We start from the raw sequence: 25,649 nt of genomic DNA on the forward strand, positions 1-25,649 counted from the left end.
TTCTATTCACCTGGATAGAGGTTTTCTGTTGTGTTTGTAGGGTTTTTTTCTAGAATCGTGTGTGTTGTTATTTATTTTTCACACTTGTTCAGAAGTCATTGGTCTTTTTTAAATAACTGTTTTATGTTGGCTCGGTTTGCTGAGTTACTACTTCACTTACTCAGGTATTTGTTTCATTTGTGATACATTGCTTTGTAATATATGGTGGCACCACTAAAATGCAAAAATATTGTTCTTGGTTTCCAGTCCTGCATATTGTACAAAATGCAGCATGAGAGTTAGGTTCATTGAAAAGTATGGAAGGTTCATATGCTAGGAGATATTTTAGAGTCAAGTATATTATTATTTGTGCTGCTGCAGAGTGCTGTTGAGGGGCTAAGATGCTATTTATCGCTCTTCTCTGAAAAATCAGTGTTTAGTAAATGTTTTGCAAATATAGTAGTTGTTTTGGCTGTTTGCATTAGATAATTGCTTCCAGTGTCTGAGTTTAGGTCAAGTAGTCTAGCTAGACACATGCTGAATGCTTTTAGTTCTCTTATGTTTTTTTCCATTTAAAATATCAGCCAGTAAATACTTTCTTTTGTGTTGCTTATTGTGGCCAATGATGTGGTTGGGTTTTTTTAGAACGTGCCATTGAAAGCATCTCTCAACTGAAACATGCCTTGGCAAAAGGTGAGGATGGCATTGGATTTGACCAGTCTGCTGTGGATGAGGGCAGTGACAAGGATGACTGTGGGAATGCAGCCAGTCAGGAACTGCAGCACAGTCACGCAGGTAAGATAACTCCGAAAGCAAATGGTTTAAACATGTTGAGGAATCATACTAATTTCAATGAAAAAGTAATTATTTATTGGTTATAATGGTTTTTATCTCTTCCTAGTTAACCAACTTAAAATGTTGTTGCAACGCCAAGAAAGAATGGAAAGTGAAGAGTCTCCCTCAAGAAGGAAGAAGTCATTACACGTATGTTTCTTCTGGTTTCATTTGTGTTGTTTGAATGAGTGCTGATTTTGTAGTATACAGGGGAAAAAAGAAACACTGAATCATTTTTACAGTCTTAAATATGGGAGGTTCCTGAGACTATGGCCAGAACTTGGTATGCTTATGACCATAGTGGAATAAAAGGAATCTATAATACAGGGTTTAGACTTTTCTCCGCTTTTGTTGACCATACAGTGGGGTCATCCATCCTTTTTGTTTTGAAAACACTTGGGATAGACAACAAGGGAAAATTTCTGAAAAAGCATCCGCTGTTTTCCTTTGACTGTACCTTAAGGATTCTCAATGTCCTTCTTGTGCTTTAACTATGCTTTTCCTTGAAAGAATTAGAGACATTCATACAAAAACAGGTTTTGTAGTTCTCTGCCAAAATGCAGTGGCCTCTGTCAAAGTTTGTTTACACCCTTACATGGGCTTCTCAGATGCTGCTTTATTGGAGCAGAACTGCACCAAAGTATGTGCAATGCACCGTTCAGTTACAGAGCAGCTGCTAGTTGCTAGAACCTCTATAGAAAAATAATTCAAAGGCACTGTTGCAGTTTTATCTTTTGATGGCCTACACGGAATATTTTTAGATTATACTAAGCAAGACAAACAGCTCTTTGCTGTCAAAGTTAACAGCAGAGTGATCTAAAACCTGTATTCCTTCTGTGTTGCTTTCAGCCTGTGTAAGAAGCATAGCTCTACTGTTCTGACATTAAGGAATTTTATTTAAAGTTAACTTTCCTGAGTGTTCTATGATCCACGAGTTTAGTATGGTTGTCCTGCCAGGTATTTTGCCTCATAAAGGCATAGGAAAGAGTTAGTGTTTTGTAGCACAAGGGATCAATGCATCATTGGTTGACTTTGGCATGACATGAATCAGTATCAGTTTGTATTTAGCCTTGGAAGCGAGGGAAAGAATCTTTTATTCCATCTTTGGTGAAGTTTTCTACTTATAGTGGGAAGTTTCAGTTTTCAGAGAAAAAATAGGAATTTACTGTATTGGTACAGCATTGTCCCATTTCTTCCTCTTGAAGTTTCCAGTGAGAGACATCCTGTGAAGTGGTGACTTTATTCTCCTTTGCAGCTGTCCTCCATCTGCTTGAGGATATGAAAGTGTTCTGAAGACAGACAACGTGTAAAGCTCAAAAAGATGTTGAACTGCAAAAGTGCACACACACCAAAAAAAAGCCCAAAACCTCATAAAATACAAGCTTGTCTGGTGATTTACTGGACACTGCAGAAATGATTCTTTTATAAGAAGAATCAAATTTCCCCAAGGTCAAGGCAAGCAAACTTAGGTTATGAGTAACCTTAATCTTTTGCTTTGAGTGATGCTGAAATACCAGATGACTGCTGAATAGTAAATGACTGCAGGATCTATAGCTAAATATAACATTTCATGAAAATTATACTCTTTAGTAACCTTTACCACACTTCATGCATATAAATAATATTGTCTTAATAAAATTCCCTTTTCTTTCCCATTGATTAAAGTTGCAGTAGACATCAAATGAGTACATCTTTTCTTTGATTACACCCAGATGGTTGGGCAGAAATTTTCCTTCTGCTCTACGCTTCATCACCTGAGGTCAAGGCCCTGCAAGATTGCTTCGTATAGCAACTGCAGTTCTGCTGGCTGGGTTTTGGCTAACCTAGCTGTACCCAGCCTCGTTTCCTGACACTGTTCTTAAGCTGGAGATGTGATGGATGGATTCCTGTTGTTTCCTGCCGGTTTATAGGGTGGCAGAGTTTCTCTAGTTCTGTGGTTTAGATGCTTGAAATTTGAGGCATTCAGGAAAAGTCCAAGGTGGGCCAAATTATTTGTGATGTTGGCAAAACTGTTTGTCACCGTGTAGAATGCTGGCTTCTAATGCTGCTAAGCATTTATAGTTTATAAATCCTTTTCAATATTAAGTATTTGAATGTGAACGACTTTTCCGAGACTCAGGCATAATTGTTTGGTAATTCATACTGATCAGATGTGTCTTTCAGTTCTGATTTTAGTACCTGGCCTAATTTACATTCATGACTCCCCTGACCTCTGTTCTTTCACCCTGTTTCACATTATATTGTGAGAACATTAATTTAAAAATCCCGAATTAATTTATAATCAATTTATAACAGTTATGTTGTTAAAAAGGTAAAAAAATGTCACAGAGGTCCTCTGTTCTTTTTGTGTTGAGAAAATGTACTACCTGTTATTTTCCTTTTAGTGAAACATTCCTTAGCACTATTGTTTACATTGCAGTGATGTTTCTCAGGTGAAACATTATAACTGTTTTTCAGTGAAAAATAATTTTAATAGAAATGGAGTTTTCCACATTTTCTAACGCTGCTGTGGTATAATCTTTTCAGGGAGGCAGCTGGAGGTCTCAGCTGCAAGGTATTTATTATGCTTTCTGAGAAGAGAGAGGGATCAATAGGAGCCAGAGAAACAGTTGACTTTCAAATATTATCAAGGCTATATCATATATACTTTAACAAGTGTGATTCCTTTTTTTAAAATTTAATTTATAAAGTAGGATTAGGAATTTAAATCAAGGTGAATTCTGAGTCAATAGAACATGGGGCTTATGTGTACTGAGCCAGGCAGAATATGTTGCAAATTTGGAGTTCCTTCTCTAAAGGGATATTTTTTTCAGATGGTTCTGGACATCCTCCATTTGTCTCTGCAATCCTGGTTCCAGATATTTCAAGTGTCCCCTTCTTTAAAAAAGCTAATACTTATATTTGATATAATTTCACTGTAAGGTTTTTGTAGCTAGAAACTTTCACCTCATCCTGATTGAAGGATTATACCTTTATAAAGATTGGACAAGAAATTTTAATATATTGTTTGCAGAATCTGTAAATAAGATAACTAGTAGGTATAATAGCTAGCCATTAGTACCTTGGTTTACTTTTTTTTATTTTGGTTTGTGGGGTTTTTCTTTGGGGTTTTTTTTGAATGGTGAATATTTCAAAAGTAATATTTAAAAACAAGGATGTAGGTTTCTGAATTTTTGGTCTTTTTAGACTTCAGTTATATTTGAGAAGTATATAATGGAATATTTTTGCACAAAAAAGCACGTTTCAGACCCAAAATCACAGGTGTTAGAATTGTACGAGTTTCAAAAATAGGTAGGGATCAGCATACAGATGTTTGTTTTCCTCCAGAATCATGAGCTAGTGCTAGAAATATACCTGTTGCTCCTCTGAGAAGACTCCATTAACAACTCTGTGCATTTTGTGAATCCTTAACAGAAAACTGTAGGTTGTATTCTGTGTGCAAGCAGCATCTTACTGCAACAATGGAAAACCAGAACGTAACACATGCTATTCTTAACTTCCTTCAGAAACCCACAGAAGCTGTGCCTGGAGACTTACCAGCCCTTTCCGATCTCGTTCCTGTAATCAATGATCAGTCACAGTACATTAACCATTTGGAAGCAGAAGTGAAGTTTTACAAGGTATCAGACAACATATTTGACCTACTAAACCCCTGGTCTCCCAAATATGAAGAATTGCATTAAAAGCAGCTTACACTTAGACTTGAGATTGATTGCTGTAATGACCAAAAGTGAGCCAAATGCAGTTCAGTAGATCCATTACCCTGTGTCTTGGTGTCTGGCTTTTAAGGATCTTTGAAGACATTTTTATGTCCCATCACAAATACAAATTAGCATTTTTTTTAAAAGAAGTTTTATGGGAATTTCAGCTGCAAAAATACAAAATCTGTCTTTTGAGTTTTCTTAGTCTCTCTTAAAGGGTTAATATAGTTCAGAATGTTAGTCGAGACCCTTGGTCTCAAGATGTATCCCAATATTGACAGCCGTCTTAAGGAAGCTTTTAAATGCAATTCCTTTATCCTATAGGACGAGTTGTGTGGGATGAAAGATCGAGAACAGGCAGTTTTACTTGAAAATGAGGAGCTCCATCAGAAACTGAAATTCTTAACTGCAGAATACACGTTGAGAGAACAAACTCTTCTAGATGTCTCAGTAAGTTTTTATTTTTTGTTCCTTTCATCAGTGCTCAAGGATCTGGCCAGATTATTTTTATGGAAGGGTCTACAAATGGTTGTCTGCAAACAGAATTTTAGTCAAAATTTAATGAGAATTTGTGAACATGGATTTCCTTGGGTAACATCATTATCATAGGTTGCTAACCTAATTAACTTGTTTATTGGTTCTTATATTCTACTGAAGATTATAAAACTCAATACTTACATAAGTACATTTGTTTAAAAAACCAGCCTACATAATCATAACTGAAGCATTAATACTTTTATTTTAGGCAAATACTCAGAACTCCTGGCCTGTAGGTGGTAAAGACTGCAGCACACACCAGCCTGTCACCTCATCAGCAGCACATAACAAAGATCAGGCTTTTGTTACAGCAGCTTCTGGAGACAAAGCAAAATGGCCTGTAGGACTGGTTGGTATTACCTTGCTTCACAGAGTCTTACCTTTGCAAAGCTGTTCAGTGCTTTGTTGTTGTTCCAGTTCTGATGATCTACCTTGTAACAGAGACAGGAGAAGTTTTAGTTGACTGAACCTCAATCTGAGCTCAAATTTTATTTTCTGAAACCTCGTTACACCCTAATTAATATTATTGTGCAGTTAGACACAGATGGCAGATTGTATCTGCACATGATGACTTCCCAGAGATAATTCTTGTTTAAAGATAACGGCTTCACTGTACTTTGGAGATTCTTACGAGTAGCACAGCGCCCAAGCAGGTGGGAATTTGGCTGGTGTAACTTATGTAGCCCTCCACACAAGCTCTTTCATAACAAGTTGTTCTGCTCCTGGAGCAGCACAGGCTCACTAAGGTACAGAAATAGCTTTGTGCAATCTGCTTTCCCTAAGCTGAATTACATCTTGTGCTTTGAGAGATACAGAGGAATCCTAGTAATTTAGAGATGATGTTGTCTCTTCCTGTATTTTTTATTTCAGAAGATATTAATTTTCCTTTTGCTCTGAAGTAGTGGGGTAGTGTTGCTATCTTTTGGGAGAAAACTTGGCTAATCGAAAAGTTTTGAGATATTTTATCCATGTGCATTTGTGTACTCTGGAATTTATAGGGTACTTTAATTCTTTAATTATATGGGATTTGGGGTTTTTTAATAGAAAAATATAGTTTTGGTATTTTTATGCTATTATTTTAGAGCTGAAGACCTCAGTGGTCGCTGATGCAGTTGTTTGAAAGCTAGTTTTTACAGTAATTGCTCTTTTCTTCATCTGCCACACTTAAAGTAGGAGAATAATGTTGATTGTAACTTCTTTCCAAGCATAGTGAGCTAAATTTGTAGTGCTTTATCTGGTTTGTTATCACCATTGTATTTAACATGGGTGTGGTTGATTCATATACCTAGTTCTTCACCAGGTAATGAGTAACTCACTGTATTATAAATAAATAGCCTGTGTACTTGAAGTTTTTCATAATTCCTTTTTAAAATCTGCTGACTTGTGGGAGAGCAAGAGTAAGCTTGAGACGTGATCATCAATTTCTCTGAATCATTGTAGAGAACTGAGGACTGCAGTTGGAGCTGAAACAATTTACCATATGAGGATCTGGCAAAAAACCTTATTTAGCAATAAAAAACGGGAGGGTTGTTCACTTTTTAGATTTTCAGAAGTGTGAAACATTCAGGTTTCTCTGCCACTAGTATTTCAACAGGTTTATGTCCTCAGGGGAAAAGAATGTGGGTAAAGTCTAGGTTTATTTGTAAAGACTATTATGAAGAATGCAAGACATATCTTTTCTCCCATCTTTTCTAAAGGAGAATCTAAAACTTCTTTATCAAGAAAAAGTCAGTATCCTTGATGCTCAAATACAGTCTCTAAGGTAAAGTGAACTTTTTTTTTCTTAAAATGATCCTTAATAAATTGTCACCACATAACAGCATGAATCACTCTTAAACTGAATTTAACTAAGAGAATGCCTGAATGGGTGAATGTTGTGTCTTCTGATAGTGTCCCTGAAAACCAGTTTTCTATTAAGTTCTCTCAGATATAACTGTAGCAAAATGGAATGTAGTGCTATTTTATAGAAACAGTAGCAATATAAAACATCTTATCTTTTTTACCCTCTTTCCCCTAAAAAAAGGTGATGTAAGATGGACCAATCAAAGAAAAAAGACAAGTTAAAATTTTAACTTGCGTGATGACTCCCATAATTAGCTGCCTTCTGCTAATATTTTATATTGTAAATTTTGGAGATCTTAAGCATCAAACTAGTTTAGGCCACATAATTTTGGAGCAGGAAAACATAATTTTGAAGCATACGGGCATATTTCTAGCTGTGTGACCTGCACATCTTTAAATGCAAAAATATTTGAAAGTAAGTCCTTATGTACTCCTCAAAATATTCAAGGTTTGAAAGTAGCAAACTATGTAAAAACAGAGGAAGAAACAAGCACTTAATGATTTGGTTTTCAGGACTGAGCTTCCCCCTGTACACATACATTAATAATACTGCTGCTGAGTCTGTTTAATTATGTTTTTCCCTGAATAAATCGTAGTTTCGTATAATTGAAAATGCTAGACTTTTCTGTGTGTAAAACCAGTTATTGCTAGGGAGACAAGTTTAAATAATGCTCTCTGCATTGGTGAAATCTGAAACCTGCAAAGCCAGTTGTGTTAGTGAATATAAAGGAGGATCTTAAATTTCAGCTGTATAATCCAATTTTTATTTTTTTCCCCCCTTGGCCTCAAATGTTATATTTACTCAAAAATAATTCTTGGAGGCTAAGGTTGTCTCAAAAGTTCCTCAAGTATATTATTCTGCCTCTTGATTTCTCCTAAGAGGCACAATCTTGCAAACAGGAAGTTCTGCAAAGCTAAATTTTATTGAAGTGAGAAATTATATCACTTTCAGTGGGACTATCTTTCCTTCTAACTTCAAGGATGAATATACGCAGCACTTGCTGATTTCTGTCCAAGGCTTTCCAACAATAGGTTTGTTCCACCATGACTGTCTAAGGATATAAGCAGAGCAAATTCTGCTCAGGTTACAGTGAATTATATGTAATAGACCAAGTACTAAAATTGGAAAAAGTGCACAGAAGATTTTCCAGATGGAAATAAGAATGCATGCAGTGTATATATCATGTGCACAGTAAATCCGATGCAACCAGAATGTGTCAGACTTTCTATGTGTATGCTGCCCAGATGGCCTGCATAACAAACCCAAAGTTTTGGATTCAGTGCACAATTTGTCAAATTGATCTATATGTGCACAGTGTGCATTTGTCTGGAACTTCCTGATGTTAACATTCCTATTGCTTGTGAGCTCCCCAGCCTGACACATGCTTGGAAATTCTGGAGAAAATTCTTCAGAGCACCTGGTAAAAATTTTGGAGACAAGTAAAAAACTCAGGCTGTTTTTCTGCATGTGTTTGACCTCAAGTTATGTATATTGCTGGATCTGGGTGAATGTGCTGATTATGTCTGGATTCTTGTCTAGGGAGTAGAGAATAAATATGAAGTTAGTGATGTTATTAATAAAAACAACAGAAAATTGTTAGAGTATTGAAATATTTATACGGCTGATAGTAGTTTTTGCTAATGAATATTATACTCTGTTCAGACAAAATGTAAGCCTACAAGTATTTCATCTAATAATTTTCTGTTTAACTTCAATATTTTCTGATACTACAGGGGAAGAAACAAATTAACACAGTATTGTTCTGTCTTTTAGTAATTTTGATTGGGCAGTTCAACTGTTATTTTTCTGTTAAAGTCTTCCTTAGCCTATTGAAATGTGTAAAATAATGTTCATTACAGGGATACTTACAGTTCTTTTTAGGTTACATTTGTAATCATATATTGTATATGGATATAACTTGTAGAAATATATAATTTCACAAATAATATTTTTTATTTCTGCTTTCTAGAAAAGACCTTTCAGAATCTCAGAAGACATGCAAAGATTTGGAAGAAAGGCTGCAACACCAGAAGTCGCTCGTTGCAGCCAGAAATTCTACCCAGGTTGGTGGTCTGTGCCTGAACTGTGCCCAGCACGAGGCTATTCTTGCACAGACTCACTGTAACGTTCACGTGCAGACCATCGAGAGGCTGACAAGGTAGGTTGAGGGGGAGGTATGTAATTTGTGATTGGAAGTGTGGCTGCTGGCATTAAACCAGTTAAGTCTCAATGTGTTGGGTCCCATTCACAGAGAGATGTGTACTTATGGAACAATACACTCCCAAGCTGGAGTCATAATGCTGAAATCAGTGAATGTAGGTCACAACCACTTTGAAATCTACAATAGCTTTGCTATGTATTTCAAGTGAGAAAGAGTGTTAGTTGTTATCATGTAATTATGATACCTTGGGCTGACCAGATAATGAGACTATTTACAGTCTGTTTCCTACACTTTTTGTACAAACAAGTCCTTCACTGTCAGCACAAATATTGTGCAAGTCCCTGTGTTTTGATTGATTATTTCTTGCAAAATTCATTATATTTCTGTAGCTGGAGGTTTTTGTGGCTCCACTTTGTTCTTCTTACGTATGGGGAACTTTTCAGATACATGAACGATAGGTCAGGTGCTTGGGGTAGGATGCATTTCCTACCCCAAACACCTGTAGTAGCTCTTCCCTGACTACAATAAGACAGGGGAAAGAAGTTCCATTGGATAAAAATAAATTAAATTATTTGGTGCAACCTTCTTTTTAATTCTAGTTTTTGTTTAAATAATTTTAAAACCCCCAGCTATAGAGGCTGAATACATATAGCTCAGAAACCCCAACAGCATTAAATTTTTTTTCTTAAGGAATTCTGCCAGTCAATCATCTTCAAAAAACACTCTCCCTTTCTACTTGCTAGTAGTAATGATAGGATACTGCAACTTTCTCAAAGTTTGTTAAACAGCTATCTTAATTTCTTCTTAAAAGCTTCTTAATTTCTGAGGTATAAGAATGAGCCTGCCAGAGATGGAATAGTGGGTCAATTAGAAGCAGGGAGACTGAAGGGACATAGTAGATATATATAGTTGGTCAAGTGGGCATTATCCCTCTGCAGGACATGGCTCTTGCCAGGATTTATGTATTTTTTTTCTATTATCGAGTCCAAGAATTGTCTGGGAAAGCTTTATTGCTGCGAAGTTGTGTTTCAAAATCTGCTTTTGTAACAAAAGTAATTATTTGTCACAGATGTTGGAAAATATGAACAAACTGTAAATCAGTACATTCTCGTCCTCTTATATTATAGTGCAGCTTGAAATAAAAGATTTGAATTGACCTCTTTATTTATCTTAAACCATTATTTCATTTGGAGGTTTAAAAAAATCTAAAAGCTACCCCTACTTGAGATGCAGTTTATTATAAAAAAAGGGTATTTTAGTAGGAATTTTCAAAGGAACCTTGTCAAATTCAAAAATGAAATAAAATTTCAAAATATGGCTGCTAGGTTTCTGGGAAATACCAAAAAATGTCTTACCATTTCACACAACATTAAGAACACAACAGTTTTCAGATAGAATCTCGAGCTGCACCTAAACCACAGGCAATTAAACTTAATTTAAAAGCTTTTAACATATCAAAATAATGAAAAGGTGAGGTCAAGTATTACAGTTTTACCAACTCTGCTTCACCATTAATACAGATGTCAGTGTCTTAGTTAACAAAAGTTCAGAAAAGTCGTAGAATCCAGGTGTCTTATTGTTAGGCTTAGTTCCAGTTTGCAGCAGATGGATTTAGATTGTCATTTGACATACTTAGCGATTACTTGTTGAACCTAACCCTTCCATTTTATTGTTTTTCCCTCTTTTATTTACATTTAATGACAGTGTAATGCCACATCGCCTATTTTTTTATTTGTGTGGATCCCCGTTTTGTTATGTCAACAGAATGTGCTCGGCTTCAGTATATTAATGACTTGAGATCTGCTCTCTTTACTGGCAGTTTCTCTAATGGTCCATGCTTCTGAAATGAAGGACTGGTTGGCAAGCAAATGATATTTTCAATATCTGCCAAGCTTGCAGTATGCTGTCTTTCACTCATGAGTTCTAGTCTTGCTTTGCTTACCAGCCTTATGTCTTTTAGCTGTTTGTATTTTATATTTGGTATACCTTTTGTTTGGGGCTTTTTCTCTTACAAAAAGATATAGAAGAAGTATCTGGGTTGTTTTTTTTTAATACGCAGAGAAAGAGATGACTTGATGGAAGCACTTGTTTCAGTGAGACAAAGCATGAAAGAGATGCAGCAAAGAGAATCTAATGCTTGTAGGCAAGTTGAACATGCAGTGCAAATGGCAGAAGAGGCCAATTTCGAAAAAACAAAGGTAAATTCATCACGGAATTAGAGCTTTTTAGTGTTCAGATCTAATGCAAATGTTAATTAGTTTCCATGCTAATGAGAAAATACATGTGTAAGACCATTGTCATATGTTGAGATGATGTAGATTTAAAACAACTGCACCATGTGACAGTTTCTGAACAGTAATATGAACTCTGTATTCAAGTTCTTAAATTCTCATCAATACTGTAAGGAGTGTTGCATTTTTTAATTGTGATGTAGGTTCACAGCTAGGTGATATAAACTGAGGTGTAGAATTTTTAAAGGCATTCATGACACATAAGAGGATAATTTTGACATCACATTTCTGGCCTACTCTAGGAAGAATAGTTAAAATGCTTACAAACAATTCTTTTTTGCCTCAGATCAGAGCAGTGCAAGAACTGATTAACTATCAGAGCTCTTTGAAGATGAGAAATTTTGTCTAATGATACCTGCAGGAAGCTTTTGTTATGTAAATAATAAAAATAAAACCTGTTTTGATCTAATGCTTGTGTTAGCCCTAGTTCTGTACACAATCAACCTATATTGACCTAAATTATTTCCTTGATAGTTAGTGACATCTACTGTACTATTAGTGAATTACTATGAGAGAGGGTTGTTTTTGCTTGGTTTTTGTAATTAAATGCAAACAAGATTGATATAATTGTTGTATTGATTGAATTGGTATTATTTATCCAGTGCTGTAAGAGAAGAGCGTGTGCTTGTAGGGTTGTGTGAAGTGCTACCTGTTTGTCTACAAGGTTGAATAGTAGTGTGGGTTTTTTTCATGCTCCAAAACTGTTTTAATATGAAAGAACAGAAAGAAAATTTTGTACTTATACTGCATTAATTTTACCTTTTTACAAGTACTGTATACCTCTTGGTAAGTACAAACCATCCTTTTTTTCCCCAGTCCTATTCTACTTGTGAGGGCTGGTTTTCTTAACTAGCATGGAATCCCTTAGAACAGTCCACGTAACAAGTGAGAAGTTAACACATTAAGCCTCCAAATTCTACAATTGCAATTTCATCAGCCTGTTGACCCAAAGTCTAACCTCAGGTGCTTATCATTTAAAACCACCATTTCTTCTTGTCTTTTGGTTGTCTCAGTAGTTTGTGTCCTCTTGCTTATTGCATAGAGCAGGGAGGAGATCTGTTATGGTGAAGTTTACATAGCTGAAGCAAAATCAGAAATATATTTTCAACACGAATGTCATAAAAGAGTTATTGTTTGAGCTGCTCATTGTCAGAACAATGGAGCTAACAAAATAGACATTTCTTCTTGAAATGCAACTAATGTAACTCCTTTCTTCTAGAGTGGCACTGATTTAGATGTCTACCAAGCTACAGCAGCTTTATGCAGGCAATTGTTTGCTGATGTTGATGATTCTTTCCTACAGAAAAGGATTCAGTGCCATAACAGAGGGATTCTCTCACCACGGTAGACTTGATATAGGAAAGGGATCCTCCAGAGAGTCCCACAGAATTGCCATAAAACTAATGGAGACTGTTAGAGCATTCTCTAAAAAAACATTGTGTAACTTACTCCCCTCATGAACAGTCCAACGCCAAGAAAATTGAACACAGGGGATTGGCTTTGAGTTAAAGAAAAATAAAAGTTAAAAAAAAATTAATTTGAAAATAAATAAAATGGTTAATAAGTTAGAATTCCTAGAAGGAGGTTACTCTAGCTTCTTTGAAACAGAATATGCTGGATATCAGTGAAATGTTGAAATCTAGTTTACTTGTGGGCTAGCAAAGCTCCCTTTAGAGTGCTTTGAATACTTGGATTTACTTGTAATGGAGTAGTGTATTTCTGATTTAAACTGACATAACACTCAAATTCTGCACTTTGGCAGAGATACAGAAGCATATATGGATAAATATCTTCTTAGCTTTTTTAGAAGTGTTTTGAGAGTATTCTTGAACTTAAGTTTCTTCTTTTTTGCTAGAAAACACATCTATACTCTGTGTTTTAGCACCAGAAATTAAGCAGTACCTTTATGAGGTTTTTTAGTAGAATTAATTTTGACAAACCCTAGACAATTTGTAAAACGTTTTTTGTGTCTTTACTGACTGCTTTCAGATTTCTTAGCATTCTGCACTCAGTAATTCATTTCAAGAGGAGATTAAGTAGAAGTGCATACATTTTATTAATTTTTCCTTCAGTTCTTTAGTTAGACACTGGCCACTGTATTTGCAAGGAGTCAAGTACTGGAGGCTGATTCTATTGATGTGCATTCAGGAATTTTAAATTTTAAATGCAAGGCAAATAATCAGAGTTTTAGAAGAGCAGCTACTTATTTGGAAAGTACATTTGGACAAATGCTTCCATCTTTGCCATGATTTCTAAAAGCAATTAAATTTCTCAATTACAGTAGGGCATGTATATACATACAAACATATACATCTGTTTTGATTTTGTTAGTCCTAGATGTTAACACAGTTGAGTATGTATAAACATCATAATAACTGCATAAAAAATAAAAACATTGGTTTTTTTGAAGGTATTAGATAAATACCATGTTTGTTTAAAAATTTTAGGTTTCTTTCACTTAAGCAAGTTGGGGTTTTTCAGGCTCTAGTCCACTGTGACCAACTGAAAAGTGAGATGGAACGGCAGAAGAATTATCTTGAAAAGGAGTTGGCTGCCCAGCTAAATAAGAGGGCTGATGAAAAAGAAGCACTGCAGGAAGAAATGAAGAAGGAAAGGGAGGACTTGACAGCAATGGTATGAGTTGGTTCTTTTTCTGTTTGTATATTACAATGAGGGTATCATCCTCTTTAAACTTTGTTTGCTTGTCTTTTATTTTTAGTTTCGGATGTGAGAGCTCAATAAATCACTTCCACCATTTCTTTAAAGCAGTGGTGGATAAGTGGTCCTTTGAGTTTGAGTAACTGGGGTTTGTGCTGTGTCTCTAGATACATACTAGGTTGTTGATATTATGCACTTTATTTTAGGTTGCATAATATTTTTAATGCACTTTGTCAAGGTAAGAAAGGGTTAAGTAATATGTGATGCAAGGTTTGTACCTAGCTCTTTTATAAAAATTATTATTTAATTGCCAAGGCAAGCGTTCAGAAGTTAGCACATGTCAAATTTAGGATTCTTTGCTACTTTGATCTTACATATACATTAATGTTACAATATCATAATTTCAAAGTGATCTTATCATATGTTTAGTTTTCCCACCTGCAGAAATGTGTTGGAGTCTCTTTTCTCACTTTTACTAATGTTTATAAACTCTCTGAGACAGAATCTGTCTCATTGTTTATGCTGTGACCATTGTGATAGTCTCAATAACCTGGTTTTAGACTTCTAGATGCTGCTGTAATTTGAGTATAAAACATAAGGGTTTTCTGCCCAATGGAGTATACAGAGGAAAGCTCATGCTAACAGCAGTAAGCCTGTGATAGAGGATGCATTTCTAAGGTGATTGAAATGGGAAGAAGTGTAGAGAGATAAATACTTCATGAATTAGTGGTTTTCACACTTGTGATTTGCAAGGTCTTCAACCATTTTCTGGTGGAGGTTTGGAAACAATAGAGTGAATTTCTCTCCTGATTGTAGACTTTTTCTTATATTTTGGTACTCTCTTACAAGTTGTATGGCTTATTTCTAAAAATCCGGCAAGCACAGACTGAACAAAATAAACCATTCAAGTGTGTGTAAAAAAACCTCTTTGACTTCAATTCCAGATATAAAAACAGATATTAAGCACAGTGATAGGAACTAAGTGATATTTAAGTACATGCACTGATCATGAGTGATCTGTTGCCAGGGAAACTGAAATTAAAGAAAATAACCTTCCACTGGAGACAATTATTAAGCAATTCCTTGTTTGACTCCTTGCTGTATATTAGAAGTTACCCCTTTTATGAAGTTAGCTGTTTTGTTACAGAGTTTCTTTAAAGCAGTGTATTCACTCCAAAATACAGCCTACTAGACAAGCATTTAATACTTTTTTTTGGTAGAATATTTCACTCCATGTCATCACATTACTTTGTACTTCATCACCCACTGAGATGTGTTTTACTGCAACCGATTCCCACTTTAAGTAGTTGTAGTCTTCATGTTTAAATCATGCATTTACATAGAACAACATATAGTGACACTAATGATGATGTCATGCCTGGTAATTAAAGATATGGGATGACTTTGTAGAAAATTATGATCTATATTAATGATTTACACCTACATATGATTAACTACTTTTATGTTTTGGGATTATGAGGTGGTAGAAATGGTATACTGTGCATCAACTCAAGATTCGTATGAATATTTTATTGCTTACTTTATGAAATGGTTTGTTCGAAGGAGAGAATTGGCATGATACATAAATCAGGTGGTTGTATAAGGAGTGAAAAATAGTTACAAATATATAATCCTCTAGGTCTGGCTTTGAATTTCTGAAAGTTAACCTAGAACTGTCAGACACCATTATTTCCACTTATATTAGTGAGTTTCAGGGCTAAATAGCTGAAGGTTCACTGTCTCTGTTTTATTGTTACATTTTTAAATCATTTAGCAAAATTTCATCGAAATTACATTAGAATTTTGAATATACTATTTCTATATGAGTTTTGCACAACATTATGCTTTGATTTATAGTGTTGAAGTGCTTTCTGAACTTGAAAATTAATTTAAGATCTGTGGTTGCAACAACAGTTTTCTTTAGCTGGGAGAACATGATTTGGTTTGAATCAATCTACATAAGGATGGATAAGAAGGTGTTAAATAGTACTTTTACACTGCAAAACTAATGTATTCAACTGCTTCTGACACCTTGTCCATATTAACAAGTCCTGGAGACTAGTGCAGTTGATGGAAAGTTTCAAATAAACTACTGTATGATAAATTAATTAAAAATGGCAAATCCATTAATAAAATAATGTAGCCATATTCTATTATTAATAATATAGGATGTATTTTTATTGTACATGCTTGATTTTTTATGACACTTTTAACGTTATGTATTTTGTCTACATACAGTTGCTTTTGAGGAGAAAGTTCCACAAGAGTTTGATCTGTGGTTGGTCAAATTGCATCATTACAGTGTTCTTGGACTTTTTGCAGGTGACAGCTTTGTCTAAGGATGTGGCTGTTTTGGAGGCTCAAGTAGAGAGAATTACAAGGGAAAAGAATTCTCTAGTTAACCAGTTAGAAGAATCCCAGCACCAGCTTGCATCTCATGAAATGGAGATGAATAAGGTAAGCACATTTATAAAGGAGTATTAAGCTTGGTTTTTCTTATCACTGTGACCTGAAAGAAGAGAATCTTTGCCTTGTCCATTTTCTTCTGTTTTGGTAAGGGATGTGTGGTAACTGTAGATTTCATCTCAATATCCCAGAGGCACTACAACTATCCCAGTTGCAGGGGTAAAAAAAAAAGACTTTTTTAGTTTCCAAGTCACCTTGTCATGCAGAAGCAAACTTTTCTACTTTGCAGCCTACGAGGGTCACTATTTAAAACTCTGTTCCAGTGTTTCAGTAAGAATTGTGTTTGGTCTGAGTGAGACAATGTAGAATTCAACAGTGTCCTCAATTGCTACCTGTGGGACTTGCAGTGCTAAAATAAAGGGAGCTATTAAAATCACTGTTTTTCAAGTACTTTCCTTTAGACTTTCTATGTAGTACACTGCTTAATTCAGTACTATTGGTAGTATGCCTCTTAGAAAGAGATCTAGTTAAGAATTATAGCTTAACATGCACCTTGTGTAGGTGTCTCACTCTTGGGTGCTTTCTTTTGCACGTTTCTCAATCAGTTAGTGCCTTTATGTGGGTCATAACATGAGAAAGAAAAAAATATTTGTTACAGCCTCTTGAAATGTCTATATTCCTTACCAATAATCCTAGGGCCCATCCTATTTCCCCAGTTGTTAATTGCAAGGATTTGAGGAGCAATTTATTCTTTGGGCCTCTAGAGATTTCTAGAGCGGTTCTCAAGAGTTCCTGTCTTCCCCTGCTGTCCTGGCTGATAGAAAGAGGTGAAAGTATTGCAGAAAATTCATAGCAAAAAGTCATCCCAACATACTAGAAAATTGAATTTCACTTTAACTGAAAGACAAATGAGTATTTTAAGAATGTCAGAATGGTTTGATTTACCAAGTCTGAAACACACTTCTGGTCTTTCAGGCTGGGTTCAGAAGTGACTAGCACCACTTGCAGGGGTGAGGAGGTGGTGAAAGAGGCAGTAGGTACAAATATTCATTGGTCTGAAAAGAATAATATTGTACCCTACCAATTTGACGTTATCTCTCAGGAGATGATACTGTGGTTCCAGTCTCTGCTTCAGTTAATGTTAACACAAAGGTGAATGGGTGGTCAACTTGCAATAGTCTATGCTGTATTTTAATTGCATTGTCCGGAGAGATTGGAAAACTTCATTTGTGTCCCTGTACTAAACTGAGAAGTCTTGAAAATCCTGGAGGAACCTCCCAACCACTGAGCTGACGGGACTCTGTGCATCACCCTGACATTTTCATTGTCTATGTGATATTTTTGCTTGTGAATCTGACTTCTTGTTTCCAAACTCAGTTTGCCTTTATTAAAAACAGAAAATAGCAACACTTTCGTTTTGAGTTTTATCCTAATTATTGTTTTCCTTCATGCACCAGAAGTCAGGGAAAGAAAATATGGAGTGAGGATCTATTTCCTTCTTTCCTTAGGAGACTGAAAAATCCATTATTAGGACAGCACCATCTGCTGATTCTTCTGTGTTATTCCCTTTGTACAATGTATGGGGGAGCTGAAGGCAAGGATTGCTGTATTTTTTTAGTTTCACTTGGAGGAAGTGACATACTGCATTTTGTTACATCCCTCAGGTAAAGGAAGGAGGAGGTAGAAAGCCAGGGTTTGCAAGCCATGCAGTTGCATCTCAAGATTTTTTTTAGTTGCATATAATATTTTAGTGTTTAAAAAATGCTTTAGAACTTTGCCATTCTTCAGAGCATTTGCTGCTTTGTGTTATTTCCAATGGCTAAATTCACAAGCTGTCCTTTGAATTTATAAGTGATGCTACTTTTTAAAAAGTTATGACAGTTGGTTTAGTTTTTTGCTAGAGTGATTTCTTTGCGGTATGCATATTTACTTTTTCCCCACTTTTTTTTTAAGGAGAAAAAAAAAAAGTGAAAATGAGAAGAGGTATAAGACTGAAAAACAGAAATTAATTTGGGTTGTAGAATATGTGAGAACGTTTTTGAGAAGCACAGAGGATTGTAGCAGCAAATTAAAAGGATGTACATTTAAGGAGCAAGTGCTAAAAGACTATAGGCAAGGCAGGAAAGTAGAGTGAGTTGGGAAGAAAGTTGACTAAGAGGAGCTGTGAGTAAACACATTTGCATTCTCACTAAGGCATGTGCACGTATTTGGATGGTTAATTAAGGTGAAATGAACAGGCACAAATTGGAGGTGATGGCACAGGATAAGGACAAAAAGGGGACAGCTTAGATTGAAAATGGAAGAATAACAGCCCAGCACAGCAGTATAGTTATGTGGAAGGGATTAGTGATCTTCTGGTTTTGTTTTGGTTTTTTCTATTTCTTTCACTTTCTCCTAACCCCTTCACAGATTGTCTGAAGTTGAACTGCCAGTTGGAAAGGATTGAGGGAGTAATACAACAAACCCTGCAACATCAGAGAATAATTGTGTAAAAGTGATTTCTTGAAGTGTTGCTTTGATCCATTTCTTCTGGACCGTGTATCTGTTTAAATCAGACATTATTTTTTAAAGACATTATCTTCAGTTTGCAATAAGTTTGTAATGCTCTGATCAAACTTTGAAAATTATTGTGTTAACATTTAAACAATTTCTTTCTCAACAGCGTAAAATTGGCAAGTTAAAATACACCTTTATTTAGGAGTGTGATAGATGCTTTACTTCTAGGTTTTGAACATGTTGACATAGACTTTCTTGGGATTTTACAGAGAATGAGAGAAGAATATAAAACCAGCAACTGTCATCTAACTGTATCTAGTGACATGTATTTAGAGCATAAGTATTTATACTTAGCAAAATCTTGATCCAAATATATTTGAATCTAGAAGGTACTGCATATGTCAAAGTTAATTACTATATATAGAATTCAGATCCACCTTTCTATGTAAAAACATTTACCATTTGTAGACCCAAAATATCTGTAAATTAAAAATATGTTGCATTTCAACGACCTGTAGAGGGCACCAAAAGATCTAATTGCAAACCCTGGTCTATGGATTCTTCAAGCTACAGATCATGTTGTCTGTGTAATCTAACAGGTGTGTGGAGAAATGCGCTATCAGTTGAATCAAACCAAAATGAAGAAGGATGAGGCAGAAAAGGAGCTCAGAGAGTACAGAACAAAAACTATAAGGGAGCTTGAAATTAAGGACCAGGTAAGAGATAATACTGCTATAACTTTGCAGTTATTAGTAACCTAAGTAGGGTTTTTTCAGAAGCTGGAATGATTCATTTTTCTAATAGTGGTCATTTATTACTGTTAAATGGTTTCTAAATTAATGGCAAAAAGCCAGATTTTACTGCTAAATAAATACCTCTTGGTTATCTTAATCTTGTTTTCAGCCCTAGTATGTTCAGTTTTGCGCATCACTCATTCCATGCTTTCATATAGAATTACTCTATCATATTATTCATACAAGCTACTTAAATTCTATGTACTGTATACATGTGTTTATACACTTTTTCTCACAAATAAATCCACACGTAATTACCTATACATGCAGTCTAACAGAACATTAAAGACTCTAAACATAACCTAATGATACCAAAAATGAAAATTATTTATCTTCCAATTTCTTTAAAGATTCAATGTTACTGAATGCTGGGATTCATAAAAAAGTTTAAAAAAACAAAACCAAAACAAAAGTAACCTTCTAGAAAAATAATAACTATAGAAAAATTCCACTTGGCATTAACTGTTGCTTATCTAAAACTGGGTTTTATAATAATACAAAAACCAGTATATGCCTTAGGTAGTTTGTGAGAAAACATCCCATGCAGTAAGAAAGATTATTAGAGTAACCTGCAACATACTTGGCAAACAGCTTGAACAGGTGTAATCTGCATCTTTTGAGGTGCCCTTTTTCTTGAGATTCTATCAATTTTTCTCTAGGACTTCAAACTTTCAGTATTCCTCATAAGTTGTGATTTGCACATAAGAGTCTTCTAAATACACAGATATGTAAGATGCACATGAGGATGATTTTTTTAATATGCTTTTTGTTATTTGAGCAGCCTATCCAACAGGTTTTGCATCATTCTTTTTCTTGTAAATAACTGAACAAATCATTCCCTGTATAAGAATATATGTAGGGGGAAAATAAAGTATTTCAAAAATTAAATTTTTAATTACCAGTTACTCAAAAGCTTCATGTAGGACAGTAAGTTTATTAAATTAATAATGCAACCTTAGTCTGGAAGCAATATTAATTCAAGTTGTAATGAAAATATATGTAAAATCCAAAGGAGGAGCTTATTAGGTGAAATAACCCTTCAACATGTATAGAAAATCATACAGTGCAGAAAAACAGAGGTCTTAAAGCATTCTTTTTTTCAAGGTTTGCTTTTTTTTTCACTCCTGCATCCTTTAGGCCTAAGGACACTGAAAAACAAAAAACAGGCTTGTCGTCTGTGTCTTGACAGATATCACAGATAAAAGAGTTGGCATAATCTTGGCATACAAATAAAACAGGATGTGTTTAATAAGATACTTGAAGAAGTATCTTGGATTTTAAATCCTGTTCTCCAACTTGCTTGAGGATTGCCTTTTGAACAAATTACAAAATTTAACAAAATATTTTAACCTCATGTATCGACATACTGGTATATATTAATCAGTGTGGGGCTGAATACACCAAAATGTGGTGATTTATAATTTTATATAAATTGAAATGATGAGAGGGAAAGTTCCTATCAGCAAAAATTATTAGATAATTAGAAACAAAGTAGATATTCAGTAATTATGTTATTATATTGTTCAAATATGATTGTTGGCTTGTCAAAAAAAAGGAAAACATGCAATTTTGAAATTGTCAGACTCCGTATCTAGCAGCTGTTTTATAGCTGTGGCTCCAGTAACCCAAAAAGTTCTGTATAGGTCCTAGAATTATTTAAACATCAAAGGCAACCCAAGGAGAGTGTTAGAATGCCTTATTCTGTTGTTGTTGCTGGTTGGCTGGGGATTTTTAAATCAAATTTTTACAAGTGTTGATAAGTCATTGCAAATTATTTTGTTTATAAAAAATGAGAACAGTTCAATCACATCTATCTTTATATTTAAAGAAAACCTGAAATGTTTTATCTTATGTGGCACTGAATAGCAAACAATAATTGTTCTTTGGTCTCTCAGCCATGACCTGACCTTCTGGCTAAGAGACAGAGCTGATACCTTCCTTGGCCACCATCTGTTCATAATAAATACATATTTATTTTTTTTTAAAGTAGAGAGACAATAATGTATGAGTATTTTCATGCTATTCTGTATTAAATGATGGCTTTTTCTCTTTTAAAAGCAAAGGATCATGTTTTGGATTGCCTTTTAACATTGAGAGCAAGTTTACTGTTTCTTGAGGTATAATTGTATTTTTAATTGTGCTGTGGATAAATTTCAGTTTGGAAAATATTTTTTAGTTTACATGTAGTGACTTTTAAAAAAGGATTAAAATTATTCAGGTGTGTCAGAATAGGCAGAAAGCCCCACATGTACAATTTAGGATCACCAGGCACACACATCTATATGTCAAGTAAATACAGGTTGATATTTATCATATGCTGGTATTTATAAATCTTATTCAAAATTGAACTTACATCATTTAGGAAACCTAAAGAGAGTATATATCTTTGGTCTTACTCTCTTTATCCTAATGTCTTTTTTCCTATCTTTTGTTTGGTTAGGACTAATACCCACATGTCAATATCTGTTATAACTCTCTGTTATTAACATTTTACGTGAATATTTCTTAAAAATTAAGAAGCAATGAGCAATGTTACCATTTAAATTGAATAACTGTTTCGTAATATCATCCATCATGATCCTGATTAACATCAGGATTATGGAGGGAGGTGGGGGGAAAGACATGTACCACACAGTTTCTCTACACAAAAACCACATCTGTTCATCTGGCCCGATATGTTGTAAAGTAGCATAACCTACTGCCCTCTCTTTTCCTCTCTCAGCCAGCCCTCCCATTGTGGATGTAGCTGTTCTGAAATAACAGTGCATTACTTAATACTTTTACTGCTTAGGAGCAAGCTTTATAAATTACACGAATATAATGCCTTCATGGCAGTAAACTGTGTCCACACTAGGGGTTGTACTAGCACAGCTATATCAGAGAAAAGTCACGCCCTAACCTAAATTGCTGTTATTAGAACAAAAATTGTGTGGCATATTTGACACAGCAGGGCTTCACTTTTATAATACTTTTTTGTTAATTTGTAAGCACTGCATGGCATAATTTATGCATTTCTAACAGAAATCATACTTTTGACACACTATGAAATTGTTCCTCAGATTAACATCACTTGCTCTTTTCAGCTTTGCCTTATAAAAATAAAAATGAAGTTCACTGTTAATAATTTGCTTTCTGTTTATCTGAAATAATTTATATTTGGCTTATAAAATCTTGCAAGCTTCAGCATGTAGAAGTGAAAACAGTTTTTAATATTGGTTTCTGCTGTCCAAGCCAATTTGGGTGTCATCCTTATTAGATAGTTCTTACCAGTAGCATGGCTCCACTGGGAGTTGTGGTGTCCTTGCAATAAAGTAACAGGACATGTTAAATCCAACTCTGGAAACTAACTGCAGCTTTTCAATTTTGCTTTATCATGTTTTATGGAATCAGATAAATGCTTTGTGTAGAAATAAATCCAAGCTAGTAATCTTAACCTGTAAAAAAACCTTTACATTTGGGCAGATATAGTTTGGGCAGATACAGTTTGAAGTGGGGGATTACAGAATTCTGTTGCCTACCTTGTAGGTGACAGAATTAAAAGCTCCAGAAGCACTGTACTAAAACCCACCAGTTTTTAAGAGTTGCCTGCATGGCTGTTCATGAGTCCAAATAAAAAGAAGTTGAGACTCACAGACATGCATAACCTATACAAATAGGAAGAGCTACACACCAAAGTATTTTTCTGCAGTATGACAGAACCTAAATGATGCCTCTGTACATTATAGACTGACAATTCTGCAGACAAATAAAAATCTGGCAAAATTGCAGTCCAAAAGCATTTTGCCAAAGGGTATTTTGGGAATGTTTATCTCATTTGTCATAAATCTGTGATTTATAGTAACCTAATTTAGATGTTACAAGAGGAGAGATTACTGACTCTGTCTTCATCAAAAATAATTCAGGCCAAGAATTTGGGTATATATCCTGGAAATGCTTCAGAGTATCCAAAACAAGACCAGTAACACCTTGTGAAGACCCTGATTCATTGAAATGTCTTTTTATGAATAGATATCAAGCTTTCATGAGTCACGTTTTAAAATACTAGAGTTTTCAACAGCTGTGACATTCAGCGTATCACCAGATGTTTTGAAACTTGCAAGTTTTAATAACTGGTGAAGATAGGATTATGCGTTATGTGTATTATTGTAACAGTCTATATTTATATCTGATATTCTGTTTCTTCATTAGTTATGAAGATGCTCTGGAAATTCTCTTTTGAAAAGAAACTCTATTAAATCAGTAAATGTATACTTGAGTAATATTTAGCAGGGAGAAATACCCCAAAACTCAGAAGACAGCTTGAAACTCTTAGCATGAAATTTTCTCACTTGGTCTGACCTTGAGTATAATGGTCTTAAAAGTAGCAAACCCAAATTGCTTTTGGACAAGAAAGCATTAAGGAAATGTGATAACCTTTACTGTAACTGAACTCTTCCTAATTAATAATTTTGTGTTTTGGGCATTCAGTGCATTAATTTGAAAATGAGTAAATAAGGAGTAAAATGGCAGTACTTTAAGCCTTGCTTTGATAGGAATTTTCTGGCCTGCTCAGGAGGAACATCATTCTTTTCTTTGTAGCTGAACTTACTAGCTCATCTCACGAGTTTTGAGGAAGATATTAACCTGCAAGCCTGCCATATATATAAAAATATAATATGGCTGCTGCTGCTGCTATGGCATAGCTTTCCTCTGTCAGCCATCCATTCCTCAAGGGTCAGTGGTATGAGCAGCCTTCATTAAATATTACCGATTTCCTTAAGAAAAAATCCTTGGGACTAGGATTCCCAGTAGTAGACTTTTCTGTACTCACTTGTCTGCATTTTCTGTACAGGTCTGCTTCCCCTAAGCATCTGGCCTGCTAAGAGGAATAACACAGGATTGGGATTTTATTGTTCATAGGTGTAGGTTGGCCCATGTAACCTTGATCCATATTCTGGCATCCATAGGGATGTCACCCCACAGTATATGGAAAGAGAAAATTGTGTATGTGCATTAAAAATTATTCAGAGTAGGAAAAGAATTGCACATCTCTTGATATAGTGGGTATACATACTTTAAAAAATGCTTGGTTTCTGTTGGGGTTTTTTTCTTCTTCTCTGACTAGAAAAAGTGGTTGTTTTATCAATAGTCATTGTGTCAACAATCAGAAGAAAAAGAGTGTAAAAGTCCCTGTCACTTGTCAGTCATTATTGCATAGGTATTCTTTTCAGCTACTCCTTAATGCTGTCCAGGAAGTAAGAACCAATCTCACATCAGTAGTCTTAAATAGTGTTTGAAAGGATAAAAGGAACAGGTTTTGTTCTCTCCTAGTTTTCAATAATAAAGTAGGTGTAATCTTCCCCTTCCTTCTTTCTACATGCATCCTTCCTTTTCTGAAATTTTTATCAGCAAGTGAACCATGTATTTTGCACTACCTCATTGTCCCCCATCTCCTCCCTGTGCAATACATTAACAAAAAAAATCATCTTGTTCCACTGTGAACAAAATCACTTTCTTATCTCTGCTGGTAGCTGCTGAGTTAATCTGTAGTACAGCAATGTTCTCTGTTAAAATGTGACTGTAATAATATCTATGGGATTGGAAGTTTTGTTCCTGAAATAGTATTGCAGTTCAGATATTTTGGCAAATTAAAAGCAAATATTTTCATGGAAATGATGAGGTAAAATCCTTGTATAGTATGTTTCAGCCATTCACTCTTGTCATTTCCATGGGTATTTATCCACAGGGACCGTGGTGCTCTCCAAGAATTTGCACAAGGACAGACCTTAAAGATTATTTCTTAATTAATTAATTAATTAATGTGAATACTCATAAATATATACTATGCAACATAAATTTTTTTCTTGCCCCAGCTAACAACTGCAGGTAACAAGTTTGCTTCAGTGAGATTTAAAGTGTGTTCCTCTAAGCGCATCCACCCTCCATGCTATTCCCACGAAGTTCTACCAG

At 35.0% G+C, this 25,649-nt stretch overlaps 1 protein-coding gene across 5 annotated transcripts in view; it reads left to right on the forward strand.

Annotated features, from left to right (window-relative positions):
• The window catches only part of SDCCAG8 (SHH signaling and ciliogenesis regulator SDCCAG8), a 108,986-nt gene that overhangs the window by 8,987 nt on the left and 74,350 nt on the right, over positions 1–25,649 (forward strand). For all 5 annotated transcript variants that reach the window (XM_039568253.1, XM_039568254.1, XM_039568255.1 and 2 more), the window contains exons 2-12: positions 625–774; positions 881–963; positions 4,320–4,433; positions 4,839–4,964; positions 5,260–5,400; positions 6,749–6,813; positions 8,864–9,052; positions 11,115–11,253; positions 13,828–13,980; positions 16,327–16,461; positions 19,506–19,622. In XM_039568253.1, the coding sequence (XP_039424187.1) occupies positions 625–774; positions 881–963; positions 4,320–4,433; positions 4,839–4,964; positions 5,260–5,400; positions 6,749–6,813; positions 8,864–9,052; positions 11,115–11,253; positions 13,828–13,980; positions 16,327–16,461; positions 19,506–19,622 (1,412 nt within the window). The remainder of the gene's footprint in view (positions 1–624; positions 775–880; positions 964–4,319; positions 4,434–4,838; positions 4,965–5,259; positions 5,401–6,748; positions 6,814–8,863; positions 9,053–11,114; positions 11,254–13,827; positions 13,981–16,326; positions 16,462–19,505; positions 19,623–25,649) is intronic.

The sequence above is a fragment of the Corvus cornix genome, chromosome 3 (assembly GCF_000738735.6).
Source record: "Corvus cornix cornix isolate S_Up_H32 chromosome 3, ASM73873v5, whole genome shotgun sequence".
NCBI classification, from domain to species: domain Eukaryota; kingdom Metazoa; phylum Chordata; class Aves; order Passeriformes; family Corvidae; genus Corvus; species Corvus cornix.